Source organism: Sceloporus undulatus, chromosome 1 (assembly GCF_019175285.1).
Source record: "Sceloporus undulatus isolate JIND9_A2432 ecotype Alabama chromosome 1, SceUnd_v1.1, whole genome shotgun sequence".
Lineage (NCBI taxonomy): Eukaryota > Metazoa > Chordata > Lepidosauria > Squamata > Phrynosomatidae > Sceloporus > Sceloporus undulatus.
In genome coordinates, this window is record NC_056522.1 from 360,126,015 (window position 1) to 360,145,743 (window position 19,729).

Sequence of the window (19,729 nt, forward strand, 5' to 3'; positions counted from 1 at the left end):
TAAATGAATAAAGTATTAATGACAGTGGTATGGTCAGAGTTGAAGCTGAGCATTCCCAAAGTCCACTCTCACTGACAACAGATTTGCAAAGGGATCTTATAGCACCTTTGAGACTAACTGAAAAAAAAAAGTTTGTAGCATGAAATTTTAGACTTGAGTCTATTTCTTCAGATGCATGGACATCAGAAATTCTACTTAATTTGTATTAATTAATATGTATGTATTTGGAGATGAGTAAAACATAACTTTAAAAGAAAAAAGCAGGATTTTCTACAATGCATTTTTTTTTGCTCTAGCAAGCTTCCCCTCAGAAGCAATATTCCTTATGGTACAAGGGGTAGTGGTGGGGAACAGAATTTCCTGTTCAAGATGACGCCTCCAATGTGCAGTTTTTCTAAGTACTAATATTGGACTACATCCATTGTCATGCAAGTGGACTTATGTTCATGCATTAGGATTTCCTCTTTTCCTCCCCACCGCTGCATCTCCAAATCTGCTTCAGAGGATCTCACAACCCTGTGAAGATTTGGGTGGCACAGGAAGAGATGTGAAAGGAATATTTTCTGCCAGCAATGCCTGGGCCACTGTAGTAATATAGTTGAAGGTATTAGAAATTAAAAGGTTTCTTTTTTCTTTGTTTTTAAAGCATTGCCCAATTAATTGGGAATATATTTTAAATTTAATTTTAACACCAGTGACCACCTCTCCAGACCTCACCAGTGTTGCCACTCCTTCTTTAATGAGGTTTACTTCAAGGGTTGTAATGTTTAGATTATAATATTTAATAATATAAATATTACATCCCTGGAATTAATCTCAAAATTGGAGTGGCAACACTTATTAAGACTGAGGAAGCAGCATATGGTGGGTTGATGCTATATCAACACTTTGGTATATGGAACTAAATTTCTGAATCTCACTGTAGGAGTTCATATGCACACGTAACCTTATTTTTGTCAATTTCTCTTCCATCCAATCCAGCAACACATTGTGGCATAAGCAACAAATTATTTAGATACACGCTCATAGAGAGACAGACAGTATGACTCAAACTAATGTTACATTACAACACTCTGTTAAAATGTTACAACAATAATAATAATAATAATAATAATAATAATAATATTTTTATCCTGCCTCTCCCACAGGATCGAGGTGGCTCACAACACAATAAAGTACAATAATACAAAATAAAACCCATTATCCCTCCCTCCAAACAGTAACATTATAATCCCACATAACAATAATAAAATCTCACTAACAGAAGTAAAATCTCATCTAAAATTATTAAAACATTCAGTCAGTGATAGACAGATGGGCATTCTGGGATATTCCATATGGTAGTTCATGTCAGTGGGTGACCAAGTGAGTTAGTTATTCAGGGAAGACCTGTTGGAAGAGATCTGTCTTGACAGCTTTTTTAAAGCTTTCAAGATTGGTAACGTTCTGGATCTCTTCCGACAGGCTATTCCATAGTTTGGGAGTGGCAGATGAGAAGGCCCTCTGGTTAACTGTGGCCAGCCTGGTCTTTTTTGGTTGCAGTAGATTGCCTTCTTGCTTAATTTCAGACTTTAGAGGGGAAGACTGTCTTGGCAACAGAAGTTTTACAACATTCCTGGAAGTTAACAAGCTGTGACTTCAGCAAATCTCTAGGGAATGGAATTCCACAGCTTTGTGGCAACCATTAAGAATGCTTTTTTTAATGAGTCTTTGCGATTCAGGGTTGGCATACAAGTAGAACAGTCAAGAAAAAACTCTTGGTTTATCTCAAAACTTATAATACAACTATGGGAAGAATATGATCTCTCTCTGTGTGCGTCTTCAAGTCATTTCCAAATGTGTACAAAATTATAAATGCCAAGAGAAGAAAAAAATAGGGATCAGATTTTCACTGTCTCACACAATATTAAAATTCAGAATCAGAAAATGAAGTGAACTGGGGCTCGATTTAGGACAGGCCAGAGAAAGTAGCTTGCACTCAGCATATAGCTAACGTATAAAATTCACTACCAGAACATGGCTGACAAACTGTAAATTACAAAAAGGAATGAATGGACAAGTTCACGGGACTTGCCACTTGATGTTAGTCACGAGGAGTCAAGTGGAGCAAGATGGTTCAAAGCAGTGTTCTTTAGAGTGCTGTATGTGTGTGGGTGAGTTGGAAACATTACAGTACAGCACTTGCACTGTATTCTGCCTTTGGGTTTCCTTAGGTGATCTGGCCAGATACTATAGTCAGATACTGGATACTGTAGAAAACAGAAAATAATGCTCAATCAGTTAGTTTTTATGTTCTTAAGCCCTGTACAGACCGGCTTGAAAGTCTGGCTGGGGGAGGGGGGGGCGGAGTCAGGGCAGCACATCCATGATGTACACCCTGACTCTGGCCCCAGGACACCATGACACTGTGCGCTGCTCCACATGACACACAGTATCATGGTGCTCTTCTGGTGCTACGTCTGCATGACGCAGTGCCGAAGGAGCACACAAAGCTACTACGCTGTGGTTATGGCACCCTTTCCAGGGCACAAAAAGGAGTTGCTTTTTGTAGCTCCTTTTCATGCCCTGGAAAGGCCAGATTGGGGCCGCAGCGTGTGGTTGTTGCGGCCCCGATCTGGCTATAAAAGGGGTGGCTGGAGGCTGCCCTTTTGGAGCTGTGTGCAGAGCCCCTTTGTCTGACAAGAAAAACCTCAGGCTCAAATGGTATTAATCTGGACCTATTTGCAGTTAGCAAATTGGTGGACAATGCACCTGCGTCATACGCGTGCCATACACAGCTTCCAGCATACGCTGGAAACCGCACCAGAAAGACTTCTCCTGCGCCCCGGAAGAAGCAATGGAACACGCGCCCACAGTGCGCACCCTGTGGTGCACCAGGTGCACACCGCAAGAACGTGCCCCATTGTTTCTAATGGGGCTTGAGTTTACGAGGTTTTCCCCTTATGTGGCGGGGTCTGGAACGGATCCCTTGCATAAGGGAAGGGCCAATTGTACATGTGTAGGAAAACCCCATATAGGCTTACATTCAATTTTTAGCTAAAACAAATGCAGACCAACTGAACCAATGGGAATTTGCCAAGTTAGCAACTTACGTACGTTTCAGTGATTCAATATGTTTATTTCACTTGAGGTCAGCATTTGGATTTAGGACATAATTAGTTGCACCAACAGATAAAGTAGGGGTGGGATATTTGTGACCCTCCCAATGTTGTTGAACTTTAGCTCCCATAATCTCAGACCATTAGCCATGCTGGCTAGGGGGTGATGGCAATTGGAGTCCAACTTCTAAAGAGTCAAAGAATACTCATCATGAATATAAAGCTTCCTTAAAGCTTATCCAAAGCTGACATACCAGTGGTACAGGGAGCCCTGGTGGCGCAGTGGTTAAATGCTGGTACTGCAGTCGCTCACAGTTGCTCACAGGTTGTGAGTTCAATTCCTGACAGGGTTCCAGCCCTCCATCCTTTCGTAGGTTGGCAAAATGAGTACCCAGCTTGTTGGGAGCAATTGGCCTACACACTGTAAACTGTTTAGGGAGTGTTAGCTATTGCTACTACTGAAATGAGGAAAATTATGCATATCAAGGTCAAAAGACATTGAGAAAGGAAACAAAACATAAGGTTGAACTGAGAGTTCACTCTACTCATGGGCATTACTGGGAAAAGGAAGGAATGCTTTTTTTTTTTGGCCTATTTCTCCTTCCCCAGGTAGCCTCCTGTGGTAGTCTGAGAGACCCTCTCGAACAGTGTGGGAGAGAGTATGCATGGATGCAAGTAGAAGTGGTGAAAATCACCTATTCCACCCTTTCTCCATAATGGTTAGATTCTCACCCTGTTGAGATTCTCTGCAAGATCTCAGTTTCTTTCAGAAATACAGTGGTGCCTCGGGTTACAAAATTAATTCGTAACGCGGCCGCTTTCGTAACCCGAAAAGCCTTCGTAAGCCGAATTGCCATAGGCGCTAATGGAGAAAAGCCGCGATTCCGTGCGAAAAAGCCGAAAAAAGCACCAAAAGTTTTTTCGTAACCCGTAAAAACATTCGTAACCCGAAACAATAATTCCCTATGGGATTTTTTCGTATCCCGAAAATTTCGTAACCTGGGTATTTCGTATCCCGAGGTACCACTGTACAAGAAACATCTACACCTTCCATCAGTGGAAAGGACTGTCTTGATCTATTGAGAATCAAGAAACGTCTAAATTATCTACTTGATGAGCGGATAGCACCAAACATGGAAGGTGTCTGTATTTCATATTAGAGATTTCAGACATTTTTTATTGATTTTATTAGTAAGCTCTTTCCAAGACTGTATTAACTGAATTCCACTGGAAAAATATTATCAGAATATTAAAAAGCAATTGTAATTAGAATATTGAATGTGATAATTGGTTCTGCAATCAAACCTTGGTACTTTCTTACATTTACCTTTGGTGCTTTCTCAGCCTTCAATGACCTGACTTTTTCTCCTTGTTCGGTTACTTGTTGAAAGAGTTCCAGTGGATTAAGAGAGCAAAAATCACCAATTTGAACATCTGCCATTTTCAGGAGTGTCAAGGCTCTTTTGTATTTTCAGTTTCTAATGTGTTCTGCAATGTCTTTTTATTCATAAAAATGAAAAGAACCCAGAGTACTCTGAAAGAGAGAAGAATACACAGGTTTTAACCTTATGTTTTCAGAAATGCTACATTATTCAAACATTACACATATTTATAAGCAGACTGACTGTTATTAAGTTTAGAAAATAACCACAAAAATTCAAAAACTGAAAGTATCCATCTAGTGCACCTACCTGGCAAGCCCAGTAGTGTTTCAGTGTAAAACCATGAAGTCATAAACTATTTTACAATAGAGCTAATAACCTGTAACAACTAGCCAAGACATTTACAGAAAAGGCTTGGTCAAGTTAGTTTGCAAACCTGTTTGTCATCTCACACAGACGTTTCCTTGCCTTGCTCCTCACACCTTTTCAATCTAACACTACTACAGACTTCATTTGGTACCCCAAAAGGGAAGTCTGAGCCACATTTCTTCAGAATTAAGCTTCACTATGAAAGTGAGCATTGTATAGCGGTTTGAGTGATGGACTCAGGAGCTGAATCCCCACTTGGCCATGGAAACCCACTGGTTGGGCAAATCATACCCTCTCAGCCTCAGAGGAAGAGAAAGGCAATGACCCTCTTCATAAACCTCACCAAGAAAACCCTGTGACAGGTTCATCTTCAGAAAGCCCTGTGATGGGCACATACTCAAGAGTTTGAATCCCCACTTGGCCACGGAAACCCACTGGTTAACCTTGGGCAAATCACACTCTCTCAACCTCAGAGGAAGAGAAAGGCAATCTTGTCAAGAAAACCTGCCAAGATAGGCTCACCTTAGAATTGCCATACACTGAATCATAGAATCATAGAGTTAGAAGAGACCGCAAGGGCTATCCAATCCAATCCCTTGCCATGCAGGAAATCTCAATCAAAGCATCCCTGACAGATGGCCATCCAGCCTCTGTTTAAAGACCTCTAAGGAAGGAGACTCCATTACACTCCGAGGGAGTGTGTTCCATTGTTGAACAGCCTTACTGTCAGAAAGTTCCTCCTAATGTTGAGGTGGAATCTCTTTTCCTGTAATTTGCATCCATTGCTCTGGATCCTAGTCTCTGGAGCAGCAGAAAACAAGTTAGCTCCCTCCTCAATATGACATCCTTTCCAAAATTTAAACAGGTCTATCATGTCCCTTCTTAACCTTCTCTTATCCAGGCTAAACATCCCCACCTTCCTAAGTCATTCCTCGTAGGGCATGGTTTGCAAATCCTGCACCATTTTAGTCATCCTCCTTTGGACATGCTCCAGTTTCTCAATGTCCTTTTTGAATTGTGGTGCCCAGAACTGGACACAATATTTCAGGTGGGACCTGACCAGAGCAGAATAGAGTGGCACTATTACTTCCCTTGATCTAGACACTATACTTCTATTGATGCAACCTAAAATCGCATTGGCCTTGTTAGCTGCCACATCACACTGTTGACTCATGTTCAATTTAAATGACTTGAGGGCACACAACAACGAAGAAGCCCTGTTATGACTATAGGGTTTCTTCCCAAGAGTATGTGCAGCATTGCAACCTTAAAAAGAAATCACAAATCCTAGTGACAGTATCAGTCCACCCAACTGGACACATGTCTTTTACATTTTCTTTAACCAAGTCCCCCAGCTTCTTTCAATACAGAATACAGAAATCTCCTTCTGATTAGTTCCTGTATTTTATGAACCCATTTGACTGATATTGTCCACAAACAGCACATCTCAGCTAGAAATCTTGTTCTATTGCACTTAAACCAAGAATAGGCAGGAGTGCAGGGGTAGGGGACAAGTCTCCCTAGATGCTTAGTGGGCCCTTCTCCCTCCAGCATGCCAAAGCACCTGTTTTATTGGTGCATCCCTCTAAAAATGGCAACCACAAGTGGCAAAGTAGAGACACTGAGGAGATGAGCACTGTGAGCTGTGTGGTGGTGGGGGCGTTTTGTGTGTTTTTGTTCATTTGGGGGCTTTCAATGTGGTCTTTGGGTGAAAACCATATTGATTTTTAAAAAGAATTGGGTGGTTTTTGTGTGAGACTGGCAGGAGCTTCAGCAGCCACTTGTAGGGTTCAGGGACCAAATATGGCCCACAGGCTGCACTTTGTCCACCCTGGCTTAAAGTAGAGGAAGGAAATAAGTTGCTTTCTGGATATTGTTTGGGTCCAACTCCCACCAACCCAGAAATTATGGTCAATGGTAGGAGTCCAACAATTTCTTGAGAGTAACTGCTTCTATCGCTGTGATTAAACATTGCAGGAGATAGCCCATTGCTTCATCAGTGAGCGGTAGCAGTGAGAAAATTGGTCTTTGCTGCTTTCTATACATTTCTTTGAAACCTCCTACTGATATTCTCATTATCAAGTCGACTTCGACTTATGGAGACCCAAAAGATACCTCCAAGTCACCATATCATCAAGCTCAGAACTTGCAGACTCAGGGCTGTCGCTTCCTTGGCTTTTTGGGGCCAGTCACACTGACGTTTTTTGCATGGAGAGATTCGCATTTGTGAATCAAAACTTATTCATTGTTCCCACTACATTTTAATGCAGTGCTTCTCTCCATGACATTTAAATCCAGTCTGAAGTTCCCATTCACCACCACTCTGGGTCAAAATGGAGGTGCCTCCATTTCCTGAAAGGTGGTTGCATGATCTGAATAGATCCAATAGCTCACTCACACTTTCAGAGATGGGGATCATTGCAGTCTCTTAAAAAAAAGAACCACTAAGAGATCCGGTGCCAACTGCACTGGTTTAAATGGACTTTTCGGTTGTCCCCCCCCCACTGCACCGAGTATAATCAGTGCAAGTCTGACTTGAAATAGCTCGGTTGTGTGAATGGGGCTTTGGTGAATGGGAAGTCGAGTCTTGATCTTCTCCTAGTGGGTTCTGCCTTAACAAGAATTATTGTTCCTTCTAGCAGGTCATGTTTTCTCATGATATGGCCAAAGTATGACAGTCTCAGTTTAGTCACCTTGGCTTCTAGGGAGAATTCAAGCTTCATTTGCTCTAGGACAAATTTATTTGTCTTTTTAGCAGTCCACAGTATTTGTAGAGCTCTTCACTATCATCATATTTCAAATGAGTTGATTTTCTTCCTATCAGCTTCACGGTCCAGCTTTTACCACCATACATAAAAATAGGAGCTACAATGGCATGAACCATCCTAACTTTAGAATTTAATGATATACTTTGACACTTCAGGATCTTGCCTACTTCCATCATTACTGCTCAAGTTCTCATTGTCTTTTCATTTCTTGACTGCAGTCTCCTTTCTGGTTAATAACTGAGCCAAGGTATGGAAATTGTTTAATTATTTCAATGTCTTCATCGTCTAATTTAAAGTTATGTAAATCACATGTGGTCATTATTTTTGGTTTTTTTAAAATCTTCATCATATTGTTTCATAATTATTTTACTGCTACCATACAGTGTACTAAATTGAACTAATTCTTAAATCACTTTCCCTGAAATTCTATTTAACACGTCTGCCTAGCTCTTCTGGCTTGTCATATCATAGCACAGAAATAGTGTCTGTCTTAGTTGTCATGCTTTCTTCCTAGTTCTCTGCTCCAATTCTGATTCTGCTGCACAGTTAAATACTGTAACTATATACTTCCGTAATAAACTTTTATGAACCATTCCTTACTTCTTTCTGTTCAGCATTCAAACATTCACAGTGTTGTATTAAATGTCTTGAAAACTTTGCACCAGTTATCTCGGTGCCACCATTATAGTGCAGAATGCTTTGCTGCAGTCAATTAAGCTTAAGCAAAAAATTACATTTAATGACTTCACCACACAATTTTCCCACTGAAAATCTATTCCCACAGGGGCCAATTTCAGCCTCAGTCATTTTAAGAACTTTCCTGCCAATCATTTTTAATGGCGTTTTACCTGTTCACCAGACAAGAGAAATAGCAAACTTACTTATACAATGTCTTGTTCTGAACTCAGGGTGCATTTGCAATTTTTAACTTCTATTGTGTTTTTCAGAGGCACTTCAAAAACAGATGCAAAATCAATTTCCCCGCAACTCAGATAAAATGTTACAAGCTTTCGGACTTTTCCATTACCCTTTAATATTTAATTATCCCAATGATAATTAAGGGCAATTCACTATTTCAATGACAACTTCACACTAATTAAGATTCTTTACAGCCCTAAAAAGAATCAAGCTCTGATCCGCATTTAAAGGCCTATATCTCATTCTAAAGCAAGATAAGAGTGTCAGAGAAATTGAAATCTGAACCATCTCTGGCATATTTTTAGATACTCTTGAAAACTCACAAGAACCAAGATTCTGCATCTTCCCTAGGTTATTTATTCCATCCTTGAACAGATCAGAAATTAATTTTTAACACATACAGTTTTGATAACCTAGAAGACTGAAAGCAGGTGTGTTAAAGAAGCAATCTAATCTCACAGGTGCTCACTCTCCCTAGCTCCTATTTAAAACAGAACAGCAAGTTAGCATTTTTCTTCTAGCACCACAAGGAGACATTCCATTCTTCACTGACTTTTTAAGCTTCTAATATAAACAGATCCACATTACTGTTATGTCGACTACACCATTACAAGATCAACAAATACTGACATAAGTTGTCCAAACAACAATCAAATCAGAAGCACAACAGAATAACCCCAATTCTTTTAAACTGGTACAGAAGACAACTGGTATTGTACTGAGGAGCCAGTATTCATGGAAAGCTTATGTAATGCTTTTCCTGCTTGAAAATCAATACAGGTATACACCTAGAAGATTTCCAAAGAGATATTGTTACCACCTGCAAGAACCGTGGCAAAGTGGGAATGTCCTGGACTCAAGTATGCTATCAGTTTATGCAATGTTATAATGAGTCCCAAGAGGCTTGAGCAGCCTATCTGAACTGCATCACTTGTCTTAGAAATATGCAAGGCGAAGGATTCCATGATAAAAATCCAAAACACATTGCAGAAATAATCTGATTTGAGATCACTTTAACTACCCTGGCTCAATGCTAGGGTATTCTGGGAACTGTAGTTTTGTGAGACATCTAGCCTTCTCTGTTAGAGAGCTCTGGTGCCACAATAAACTACAATTCCCAGGTTTCTCTGGCACTGAGCCAGGGCAGTTAAAGCTTTCTCCGTTAAGGAGCTCTGGTCTCTCAACAAATTATTTCTGCAGTGTGTTTTGGACCGTAGATATCTTAACTGAAGAAAAAGGGATGTGCAAAGTATGGATCTTAGGATGTATGCAGTTCCAAGTGCCCCAACTCTCCTGGATTAGTATGTTAATGTTTAGCATTAACATAATAATAATAATAATTTGTTTTATTTATATACCGCTATTCCAAAGATCATAGCGGTGAACAGCAAGTAAGCTAATTAGCAAGTAAGCTAATTTGCCCCCAACAGTCTGGGTACTCATTTTAGCGACCTCGGAAGGATGCAAGCCTGAGTCGAGCTTGGGCCCTTTTGCTGGTCTTGAACTCGCAACCTTGTGGTCTTGAGTGAATGGCTGCAGCACAGGCATTTAACCACTGCGCCACCAGGGCTCAGTGTTTTGAGTGTTCAAAGAAGTCTTTATACACTATCTCAGTATTATTATCCAGTTATTGCAGATAAGGAAGGAAGGACTGATGCTGAGAAATAGTGGCTCAGTTAAATCCTGCTACCAGTTCTGTGGAAAGACAGGCTTTTAACCAAGGAGTTTGTGGCTGACAACCCAGTCTTTAATGGCTGTTCTAACAAACATCATATGGGTATTTCATTTTGGCAAATATATAATGTCTGACTGACGGAGCATGCCATTAAATACCAACCTGTATAAAACTGGAGCAAGGGCACCTCTCATCCATCTCAACCTATGTTTTTAGAGCTTGAAAAGCTTGACTTAATCATTTCTCTTTGTAAAAAAGGACCAGGAGAAACATCTGTCATAAGGTAATGAATACATAAAACTAGTGAGTCACACCACTGATTCATCTAGCCAAGCATTATCTACTCTGAATTGGAGCAGCACTTCAGGTTATGAAAGAGATGTTTTAAGAGTTTGGCTCTGATCACTAAGGCCAACTGTAAGAGGACATACTTTGCACATGGAAGATCCCATTTCTTTTCCTTAAATCACCTGGCCAAAAAGGATAATTTAGGTCCAAAACATATTTAGTTTACTGTGGCACCAGAGCTCTCTGACAGACAAGGCTAAATCTCTCACAAAACTACAGTTCCCAGAATTCCCTAGCATTGAGCCAGGGCAGTTAAAAAAGCAGTCTCAAACTGGATTATTTCTGCAGCATGTTTTGGATCTTAGTAGATGACAGGAAAGACCTCTGCTCGATATCCTGGAGAGCTCCTGTCAATATGAATAGACAAGATTTGGGTATATGAACTAACATTTTCTGATAAGGGTGCTACAAACATTCCCTAAGTCTATTTACAGTTCCTTCTGCCTCTCTTTTTCTGGAGAAAAGGCCTGGAATTCAGACTATGTCATATGGTGGTAGTAGGGAAAATGAGGCAAGATAGCTATCTGCTAGGGATGCTGTAGCTGGAGATCCTGCCTTGGAGGGGGCAGGGTTGGAGTCACTGTTCCACGATGCCCCTTCCAATGCTATGATTCTCAGTTATGAACCACAATGTCTCTGAAGCAAATTTCACCTCTGCTGTGAAACTCAGAGATCTTAGGTGAGCCAATCTCTGTCAGAGTTTTTGGCATCATCTGCAGTGATACTGCTGACTAACTTACAAGAAATGTGGCCATGTGAAATAAAAGGAAAATCAAGCTATGTATCCTATCCATGCACTTATTAAGGATAAAGGTGTGGACTCTTTTCTTTCACATTGCTATGCTACTTATAGGGTCATATACAAATATGCAAGATTCTAATGATGACATATTTGTATAAGACTCTATGGCCTTAGCATTTAACAGAGTGACATATCTGCTTCAGGTGGCAAATTTTGAGTGTCGTAAAAGGACAGCAAATAGATTTAAGTATTGCTGTTCTATTTTTTAAATCCCAGAGATGAGAAGAGGCATGTGTGTCCCTGGCTTTTGGTACTAAACACCTTAACTTGGGAGGATGAGGCTAGGGAGTTGCTTGACCTTGGATAGCAAAGTATCTCAAAGCAGTTCTATTCATTCAGTGGGGCCTCTTTATCCATGGGCTTGCCATCTGTGAATTTAAGCATGTGTATGCCAAGCCCCATTGTTCTCAATGGCGTCACCATTAGGAACAAAGAGTTGAGGCCCCCTGTTTTTTGTTATCTGCAGGGGTCCAGAATGGATCCCCTGCAGATACGAAAGTCTGGCTGTATTTGTTTTGTTGTGGGCCTTCAAGTCATTTTTGACTTATGGTGGCAAATGTGGGCATTTCTTGACAAGATTTGTTCAGAGGCGGTTTGCTTTTGCCTTCCATTTTAGCTGCCATGGCAATTTGACACCACTTTAACTGTCATGGCTCTATCCTATAGAATCCTGGGATTTGTAGTTTTGTGAGGCACCAGCACACATTGACAGAAAAGGTGAAATATTTGTAGTTTTGTGAGATATTCAGCTTTCTCTGTTAAGGAGCTCTGGTCTCTCAACAAATTACAAATCCCAGGACCCTGTAGGATAGAGCCATGACAGTTAAAGTGGTGTCAAATTGTATTAATGCTGCGGCAGCCAGAGCCACAAGCCCAGAAGGAGGAGAGGCCTGCCTGCATAGATATCCCTTTACACCATCTCACCACAGAACACACAAACAAAACAGTGACAAAATGCAGGTCTGTGACTAACAGCATCATATTAAAAAAAATTCTCCTATATAATGTTTCACAGACTTGGAACAACTACTGTACTAAGGAAGGTCAAAGAAGAAACTGCAAGGCCATTTTCCCTGCAGAGGAAGCCTGCATCAACCAAACTGCGTGGGCTCCCTCCGCTCCAAAAAGAACCTGCTAAAAGCGGGTTCTTTTGGGCACGCAGGGAGGACATCATCAGTGTGCCATTGGTACACTGTGACACATTCACGATGCAAGTGCAGCGCCCGGAGATGTGGATGTGGCACCACACTTGCATCGTGCATGTAAAGATGGCGCCTCCCATACGTATTAGGGTTCCAGAGCGTGTGGATGCCACGCGCTCTGGAACCCTAATTTCGGTGCCGACACGGAGCTTTCGGCCCGTCTGTTTCAGACCTACAGTAAAGAAATTAGAAGAAAACTTAAGAATGAGGAAGGCAGTGATGAAATACCGAGACAAGATTCCAAAGGGTAAAGGTATACAACTGGGCACTAAAATTAGAATTGTTTGAGCCACATCAGCATGTATGGATTTGAGAACTGGACAGTGAAAAAAGCGTATAGGAAGAAAATAAATTCATTTGAGATGTAGTGCTTGAGAAGAGTGCTGAGGATACTGTGGATGGCCAAAAAGAGAAACAAATGGGTCCTAGAACAGATCAAGCCTGAACTCTCCCTGGAAGCCAAGATGATCAGATTGAGGCTGTACTTTGGCCACATAATGAGAAGGCAGGACTCATTAGAAAAGACAATGATGCTGGGGAAGGTAGAGGGCAATAGAAAGAGAGGAAGACTGCGTGCCAGATGGATAGGCGCAGTCAGGAAGACCATGGGCCTTAATCTACAAGATCTAAGCAAAGCAGTGGAGGACAAGGGGGGGCTTGGGGATGTTTTATACAAAGGGTCTCCATGAGTTGGGATCAACTCGAGGGCTTGAATCATGTATTTTGTGCATTTTGGTTGACCCCATAAAGGTGTCCCTGTTTTATGGATTTTGGATGTCATTGCACATCCCTTCCAATAAAACCGGGTTCCTCAGCAAAACTAGCCCAAGGTGACCAGATGTACTCACCACAAAGGAGGACAAGGCACCACAGAAGTAGGAAGTTAAAAATGCAGGACATGACCAAATAATAGTTAAAAGACACTCATATAAAGATGAATTCATGCTTCTTAGTCATGCTAAAAATGAAGGACATGTTGAAATTCCTTCTGGACAGGAGCCAGAAATGTATGATGTGTCCTGGAAAAGGAGGACATGTCTAGAGTGCTAGGAAACAAAAAATACTGGAGGCAAATTCACAGAGAAATTATCAAGCTACTCCACATAAATATAAAAATGGAACCTAAACTGTACCTACTAGGAATAACTGATGAAGAGACAGAAAGATGCCATGGAACATAAATATTTTATATGATTACAGCAGAAAGAGTAATTTATGCCAAAAAATGGAAAGCAGTGGAAGAAACAGATATCACAAAATGGCTACTCAGATTATATGATCTCAAGGAAATAGGCAAACTGACCTGTCTGATGATTCGATGGACAGATATAAGAAAGAGTGGTAAAAACTATATATATATAGAGAGAGAGATAGATAGATAGACAGAGAGAGAGAGAGAGAGAGAGAGAGAACATTTATGGGGGAAGAAAGTATATAAGGATTAACTAATTAAGAAATTAATATCAAACAAATAAGATATAAACAATATATAAGAAAAAAGTATATAATGTGTTGAAATGTTTGGATTTTTGGGCTCTCTCTTATTTATATATCTATTTTTGCTATGGTTGAAGAATTGTAAAAGTAATTAAGGACAAATGTAAATATATATATCTACCAACCAATAAAGATTATAAATCCAAGGAAATAAGATATAGAGATGATGATGATGATGATGATGATGATGATGATGATGATGGCAGTAAATGAATTATGGGTAATAGAGAAAAATTAAAAATATTGTATACATAATACAACCTAAATATATGAGACAAAAATAATGGCAACCAATATTTATAAAAAGACAGATCAGAAAGTCAGAAAATTTATCAAAAATATTCATGTGATAGAAGTCAGGAAGTCATTTTAGTTTGATGTTTGTAATATTTGTGTAGTCTATAATGCATGTTTGTTTGTAAAGAGGGTACTGTTTGTAATGTTGATATATTATTGTATATAAAATAATTGTAAAAATGGGGGTGGGGGAAGGTTTCTAGATCAATGGAAGTAATAGTGTTACTCTATTCTGCCTCGGTCAGGCTCCACCTGGAATACTGCATCTAGTTCTGGGCACCACAATTAATAAAGGATGTTGAGAAGCTGGAGCGTGTCCAAAGGAGGGTGACTAAAATGGTGAAGGGTCTGGAAACTATACCTTATGAGGAGAGACTGAGGGAGCTGGGTATGTTTAGCCTGGAAAAGAGACGGTTAAGGGGTGATATGATAGCCCTGTTTAAACATTTGAAGGGGTGTCACACTGAGGATGGAGCAAGCTTGTTTTCTGCAGCTCAAGAGATTAGGAACAATGGATGCAAGCTACATGAAAAGAGATCCCACCTCAACATTAGGAGGAATGTCCTGACTGTAAGGGCTGTTTGACAATGGTGAGGAGGATAGCTGGTCACCCTGGTGTATATGTATGTTTGAGGTGTTTGTGTATATATGTGGCTGAGGTGAACCCAAGAGAGAAAGACTCGTTGTCATGAGGAGAATCAGTGCTTGGTGCGGTTTCAAACCTGCAGGCTGGCTTGGCAGAAGTGTGGACATGAATGGAGGAGGAGGACGAGGTGGGAAAAGCAAAGTCTGGGAAATGGGAAAGACATCCAACAAACCAGCAGGAAACGGGGGGGGGGGGGGTTAGTGAAAAGAGAGGACTGTGTTCACACACACACACACACACACACACACACCTGGCAATTCTCCTGAATAGTGTGAGCACCTCCACCCAACAGTCCAGCTCTTAGTGGAGAGTATGGGTTAGGCCATTTCTTTTACAAATGTGTGTGTGTGTATTTACCAAAATGGTGAAGGGTCTGGAAACCATGCCCCATGAGAAATGACTTAGGGAGCTGGGTGTGTTAAGCCAGAAGAAGAGAAGAGAAGGTTAAGAGGTGATATGATAGCCCCGTTTAAGTATTTGAAAGGATGTCATGTTGAGGATGGAGCAAGCTTATTTTCTGCTGTTCCAGAGAATAAGATACAGAGTACTGTAATGGATTCAAACTACAGGAAAACAGATTCCAGCTCAATATTAGGAGGAACTTCCTGACAGTAAGAGCTGTCCGACAGTGGAATATGGTGCCTCAGAGTATGGTGGAGTCGCCTTCTTTCGAGGTCTCTAAACAGAGGCTTTATAGACTATAATAATAATAAATAAAAATAATAAAATTTTATTTTTATACCGCCCTTCTATAAACCAAGGCGGTGTACAACATACATAAAACACATGGCATATCAATACATATACATAAAACACATATACCATATAAATAAAACACAATCCATTAAAACATTCCGGCCAGCTGCCACTGCTGACGTGGGGGGGGGGGAAGAAGTTAATCGGGGCTTGCATCAGGGAATGCTTGCTTAAATAAAAAGGTCTTCAGCCCCTTTCTAAACTGGGCCAGGGAGGTGGCCGAGCGGAGCTCAATGGGCAGAGAATTCCAGAGGGTAGCGGCCGAGATGGTAAAAGTCCTCTTAGAAGTAGAGGTTAGTCTGGCCCCTGGAACCCTCAATAACTATAGCAAAGCCTTTAACTGCATAGATCATGAAAGGTTGTGGAATCCCCTCAAAGACATGGGAGTGCCAACACATCTGATAGTCTTGATGTGGAATCTGTACTCAGGACAAGAGGCTTCTGTCAGAACAGAATATGGAGAAACAGAATGGTTCTCAATTGGCAAAGGGGTCAAACAAGGCTGTATCCTTTCACCCTGTCTTTTCAACTTGTATGCAGAACATATTATAAGAAAAGCAGGGTTGGACATAGAAAAAGGAGTGAAAATAAGAGGAAGTAATATCAACAATCTAAGCTATGCAGATGACACCATAGTACTAGCAGAAAACCTCACAGACCTGGAACACCTGCTAAGGAAGATCAAAGAAGAAAGAGCAAAGACAGGCTTAATGCTGAGCATAAAGAAAATAAAAATAATGAGCACCGAGAAATTTCACAAGTTCACCCTAAACAACGAAGAAATAGAAATAGTATAGGGAAGTAATAGTCCCACTCTATTCTGCTCTGGTCATTCCTGCCTGGAATACTGTGTCCAGTTCTGGGCAACACAGTTCAGAAAGGAATGAGAAACTGGAGCGTGTCCAAAGAAGGGTGACTAAAATGGTGAAGGGAAACCATGTCCTATGAGGAACGCCTTAGGTTGTTGGGGATGTTTAGCCTGGAGAAGAGAAGGTTAAGAGGTGATACGATAGCCGTGTTTAAATACTTGAAAGGATGTCATATTGAGGAGGAAGCAAGCTTGTTTTCTGTTGCTCCAGAGAACAGGACCCGGAACAATGGATGCAAGCTACAGGAAAAGAGGTTCCACCTCAACATTAGGAGGAACTTCCCGACAGTAAGGGCTGTTCGACAGTGGAACACACTCCCTCTGAGTGTAGTGGAGTCTCTTTCCTTGGAGGTCTTTAAATAGAGGCTGGATGGCCATCTGTTGGGGACCCTTTGATTGAGAGTTCCTGCATGGCAGAATGGGGTTGGACTGGAGGGCCCTTGGGGTCTCTTCCAACTCTTGCATTCTAGGATTCCATGCAAAGGAGGGCCTGCTTCGCTCTGCCCGGCCTCTTCCTTCTCCCCAGATCCTCACCTGTCTCTCGGCGGGACCGACTTCTTCCTTCAGCGCCTCTTGGCCAAAGAGAGTGACTCCATTGCATCAGACAGGAGCAGCTGGTGCGTCGCTCATGTCCTTCCGACTGGGAAACACACTCCTGACCCGGAACCGGACGAAACCGCGGGGCTAGGAGGCAGGAGAGGAAAGGCAGTAGGCCTGTACGAAAAGGGGACACTACACTACGACGCCAACGAAAGCAGCGGTGCGAGGGGGAACCTTAAGTGCCGGTCGGGTTTCCGGGGGAACACTCTGAGGAACGGACCGACTGGTGTTCATGTGAAATTGGTCCCCCAGTATACGTACTTCCGGTGACTTTGTTTTTGCCCCCTCTTTCTTTTTAACGTTCAGGGGTTTTCAGCCCTCAGGACAGGTAAGGGCTGCTTCAGAGGCTCTGGGTGCTCACCGCTTGGGACGGAATTGTTATTGTTATTGTTATTATTATTAATTTCATTTATATATACCCCGCCTTCCCTCCCGAAGGTCTAAAAAAGAGACTGCAGAAATAATCCACTTTGAGACTGTTTTAACTGCCTTCGCTCAGTGCTAGGGAATCCTGGGAATTGTAGTTTATTGTGACACCAGACCGGTCTTTCTGACGTAGAAGGCTCAATTTCTCACAAAACTACAGTTCCCAGGATTCCCTTGCACTGAGCCAGGGCAGTTAAAGTGCCATAAACTCTTCTAGAACATGGCCTCATGGCCCGAAAAACCCACACAAATACTACAGATGCCAGCCATGAAAGCCTTCGACTTCACAGTTGGCCCTCCACAGTTGCGGCTTTGATTTTTTGTAGTTTTGATTAAAATGTTCTCCCTAGGAATCTCTTAAGTCCTCCAGTGCAATTCTGCTGGAAGTTGACCTTAGAGTTGTGCTGGAGAACCTAGATGTTCCTAGAGAAAGCAATTCTCTAGGCATTTGTAGGTCCTTCGGCAGAGTTACACTAGAGGACCTAGAAATGCCCATAAAGGTGTTGTCTTAGGTAAAAAGAATATTGGTTCTTTTATTTGTGGTTTCCCCATATTCAAAGGGGTCCTTCGCCCCTAATCCTAGCAAACGTGGAGGGAACACTGTAGTATTATTTAGTATTTTAATACTTATTGTGTGTGGAAAGCGGAGAAGAAAGGTTTTGGTAGAACACAAGCTCCACTTGCCCCATTTCATGAATAGGGTTGGGAACGTGTGTGTGTGTGTGTGTGTGTGTGTGTGTGTGTGTGTATATATATATATATAATATATATATTAGAGGATAAGTTTACTTCATGTTTAGTAGTGTGTCAAGCATGGAATTAATTGTGCCCTGCACCTGCTGTACTTATTTCTTTCACAACTAGGGCTTCTTTCTTCGTTTGTTTCTTTTACAATTAGGGCTGCATCCACACTGCAGAAATAATTCAGTTTGACACCACTTTAACTGCCATGGCTCCATGCTATGGAATTCTGAGACTTGTGTTTTGTTATGGCATCAGAGCTCTCTGACAGAGAAGTCAGCTACAGTTTCCAGAATTCCATAGCACTGAACCGTGGCAGTTAAAAGTGCTGTCATACTGCAATATTTGTGTAGTGCAGATGCAGCCAAAGTGTAGAATTGAAGCATAGCCATATTAGTCTGGATAAGTATACAAAGGGGTCTTGTACAGGCTGAGTCTCCCTTATCCAACATGCTTGGGACTAGAAGTGTTTTGGAATATTTGCATATTCATAATGAGATATGTTGGAGATGGGACCCAAGTTTAAACATGAAATTCATTTATGTTTTGTATACCATATATACTTGTCTATAAATTGAAAAAATTATACCCAAAATTGACCCCAAAATCCAAGTTTGACTTATTTATGGATCAGTATAGTGATGTGATAGTAGCTCTTTCAGATTTCCCTATGTGGTGGGGAGAGCAGTTTCGTTCTCTCCTGAGCCAAGCAGAAAGAGTCCTGGGTGATTGACTGCTGTTAAACAAACAGAGTCCCTCTCCCACCTGTGCTGCAGCTGCTGTCTGGGGAGTGAAGGCTGAAACAAAGGCTGACACACTGAAGCAAAAAGGTTCAGTTAGAGTCCCTTTTGCTGTGCACACACATACACATACACAAGAAGCCTCCAAGTTTTACCCTCAACTTATCCATGGGTCATGGGTAAATCCATAATTTTGCCTCCAAAACCTGCCCTCGACTTATACATGAAGTCGACTTATAGTCGAGTATATATGGTACATCTTATACACATAGTCTGAAGGAAATTTTATACATTGGTTTAAAAAAATAATTTTATTCATGAACCAAAGTTTGTGTAAGTTGAACCATCAGAAAACAAATGTGGACAGTTTTGGATTTTGGAATTCCGGATAAGGTGGACTCAACCTGTAGCACCTGTGAGACTGAGAGAAAGAAATTGGTAGCATAAGGTTTTGTAGACTTAAGTCTGCTTCTGCATATTATGTAGTAGACTCATTCTGCAAAAAGTTTATGCTACCCACTTCTTTTTCTGAGTCTCAGTACTAAAAGATCCCCTTACCACTGTGTGTGTCAAAGGAGATGTGTCCTCTTTTGCAT

General features: G+C 41.2%; 2 protein-coding genes across 3 annotated transcripts in view; one reads left to right on the forward strand and one right to left on the reverse strand.

The window, feature by feature from the left end:
• Nucleotides 1–17,314, reverse strand: part of WARS1 (tryptophanyl-tRNA synthetase 1) — a 35,722-nt gene extending 18,408 nt beyond the window's left edge. The window contains exons 1-2 of the mRNA XM_042448103.1: nt 17,161–17,314; nt 4,426–4,632 (exon numbers count right to left, since the gene is read on the reverse strand). Coding sequence (XP_042304037.1) covers nt 4,426–4,539 — 114 coding nt within the window. The 5' untranslated portion in view covers nt 4,540–4,632; nt 17,161–17,314. The remainder of the gene's footprint in view (nt 1–4,425; nt 4,633–17,160) is intronic.
• Nucleotides 17,315–17,405: 91 nt separating this feature from the next.
• WDR25 (WD repeat domain 25) overlaps nt 17,406–19,729 on the forward strand; it is a 102,794-nt gene continuing 100,470 nt past the window's right edge. For both annotated transcript variants that reach the window (XM_042448083.1, XM_042448092.1), the window contains exon 1: nt 17,406–17,554. The gene's annotated coding sequence lies outside the window, so the exon portion shown is untranslated. The remainder of the gene's footprint in view (nt 17,555–19,729) is intronic.